The following is a 1,791-nucleotide window of genomic DNA, read 5'->3' on the forward strand; positions in this document are numbered from 1 at the left end:
GGTATTCTTTACCTCTTGAAAATAAGTTCATCTACTGTTAGTTGATACAAACTTGCGTATTCTGATTAACCTACAACACTTTAAGTTGACATTGCTCATTCAGCTGTCGACAGTCATTTTGAATGATAGGTTAGTAAATGAAAGTTAGGGTAAAGACGTCCATTTTTATTACAAAAACTATAAATCATCAAGACACTCGCTTGAACGGCTGCTTGAAAGATTGGGGAGAAAATCAAAATTTCAGTTATGAAAAGTTCATTTCAATTTCATATCACAGATACCAATGAAGAGGTGTGTTTGCATGCGTATATATATATAAATATATATATATATATATATGTATATATATATATATATATATATATATATATATATATATACATGACCATTAATTGAACATCATGTACATCCTAATTAGTCACCTCGGGGATTTTGCCAAAATCAGCGTTGGAAATATCGAAGAGTGCCTCGGATTCCGAGCAAGGGAGCGCCTCCTGGGGGTGGGAGCAGGCTAGGGACTCCTGACTGAAGACTGTCTGGTTTCCGCAGAAGAAGGAGAACTGCGCTGTCTCTACAACGTCCCCTGCGTCGTTGGGAATGGGCAGGCAAATGTGGAAGATTTTGCAGTCGTTGGCGACGTCGGCGTAGTAACCGTAGGGCCGCCCTTCGCAGTTGAAGGATTGGTTGGGCTCTCCTCCGAGGACCTCCAAGTAGCCGTTTGAGAACTGGTAGGCCGAGCGGGCGGCTACGGCGGCCACAAGGGATAAGAGGAAGGCGACGGTGGTCTTCATTTTCGGTAAATCTTCATGGAAATTGGGACAGAAATGAACTTTAGTTTCAGTCTTATAAAGGAAGATAATTACTCAGTAGAAATAAAGTAAAAGTCAATAAAAGTAACAAAAGTAATTCAGCTAATTAATAAAAGTAAAAGAGAGTAATTCAGACAATTAATAAAAGTAAAAGGTAATTCAGGTAATCTATTAGCCTAGATTAAAAACAAGTAAATCAGTCGAAGATATTAGACTTACCAGGGAACAAAACAACAGTTTTTATAAGCTTTTCTCAGTAAAATGTTTACCTTCCCTTAAACCTGAAAGAAGCTACTGTGTTATTACTGAGGAATACATCTGTTTCAGTTGACATTGTAGAAACAGAAGCAACTGCTGTATTACTGCAATCATTTCTTATAGAAACAGTACTTACAATTGCTTTAAAGGAAGAGTCGTTTGATACTTTTGCATAGAGTTGAGCGATATAACCTTCCCTTGTTAACTATGAAAACACCTCTGTAAAACTTTATGGCTCTTAGGATTTGATTAGAAAGAATAAAGTTATGAGATTCGACGGTAATTTTTGTGTGTATTTCAGATATCAAAGAAATATTATAGTCACAGAAAACCTGATAATTGTAAGATAATTTTGGTGTCCATCAGTCATCCAATAATGAGGCGAAGTAAGGAAATGCTGGCTACAGAGCCCTTTTCTCTCTGGCAAACGTAGTGTAAATATCGTTATTTTCCTATCAAAATTTACCTATTTGTTCAATAATTCAGTATTGTTCATCTGTATCTGCAGTATTCTGTATTACTAAAAAGTTATTGATTAAACATTTTTTATTCACTTAAAAATTTTACGAGTTTTCATTACTGTATACCAGATCTATGAATCCTATGTACCGTATTGTATTACTTTCCATTTGCTACTCTCCATTCTACCAAGAAACGAGCTAGAAATTGCCTAATTTTAATTTCCCTTTTGTCCCTTTACCTAATATGCTACGGTCATTTTTCC

General features: G+C 35.8%; 1 protein-coding gene across 1 annotated transcript; it reads right to left on the minus strand.

Moving 5' to 3' along the window:
• Nucleotides 1-385: 385 nt before the first annotated feature.
• On the minus strand, nt 386-1,138 carry LOC137653122 (U-scoloptoxin(01)-Cw1a-like). The gene is made up of 2 exons (XM_068386516.1): nt 1,029-1,138; nt 386-802 (listed from the first exon to the last, which is right to left on the minus strand). Exon 2 carries the CDS (start codon nt 789-791, stop codon nt 411-413), a length of 381 nt encoding a protein of 126 aa, XP_068242617.1. The 5' UTR covers nt 792-802; nt 1,029-1,138; the 3' UTR covers nt 386-410.
• Nucleotides 1,139-1,791: the final 653 nt, after the last annotated feature.

The sequence above is a fragment of the Palaemon carinicauda genome, chromosome 14, assembly GCF_036898095.1.
Source record: "Palaemon carinicauda isolate YSFRI2023 chromosome 14, ASM3689809v2, whole genome shotgun sequence".
In the NCBI taxonomy this organism is placed as follows: Eukaryota; Metazoa; Arthropoda; class Malacostraca; order Decapoda; family Palaemonidae; genus Palaemon; species Palaemon carinicauda.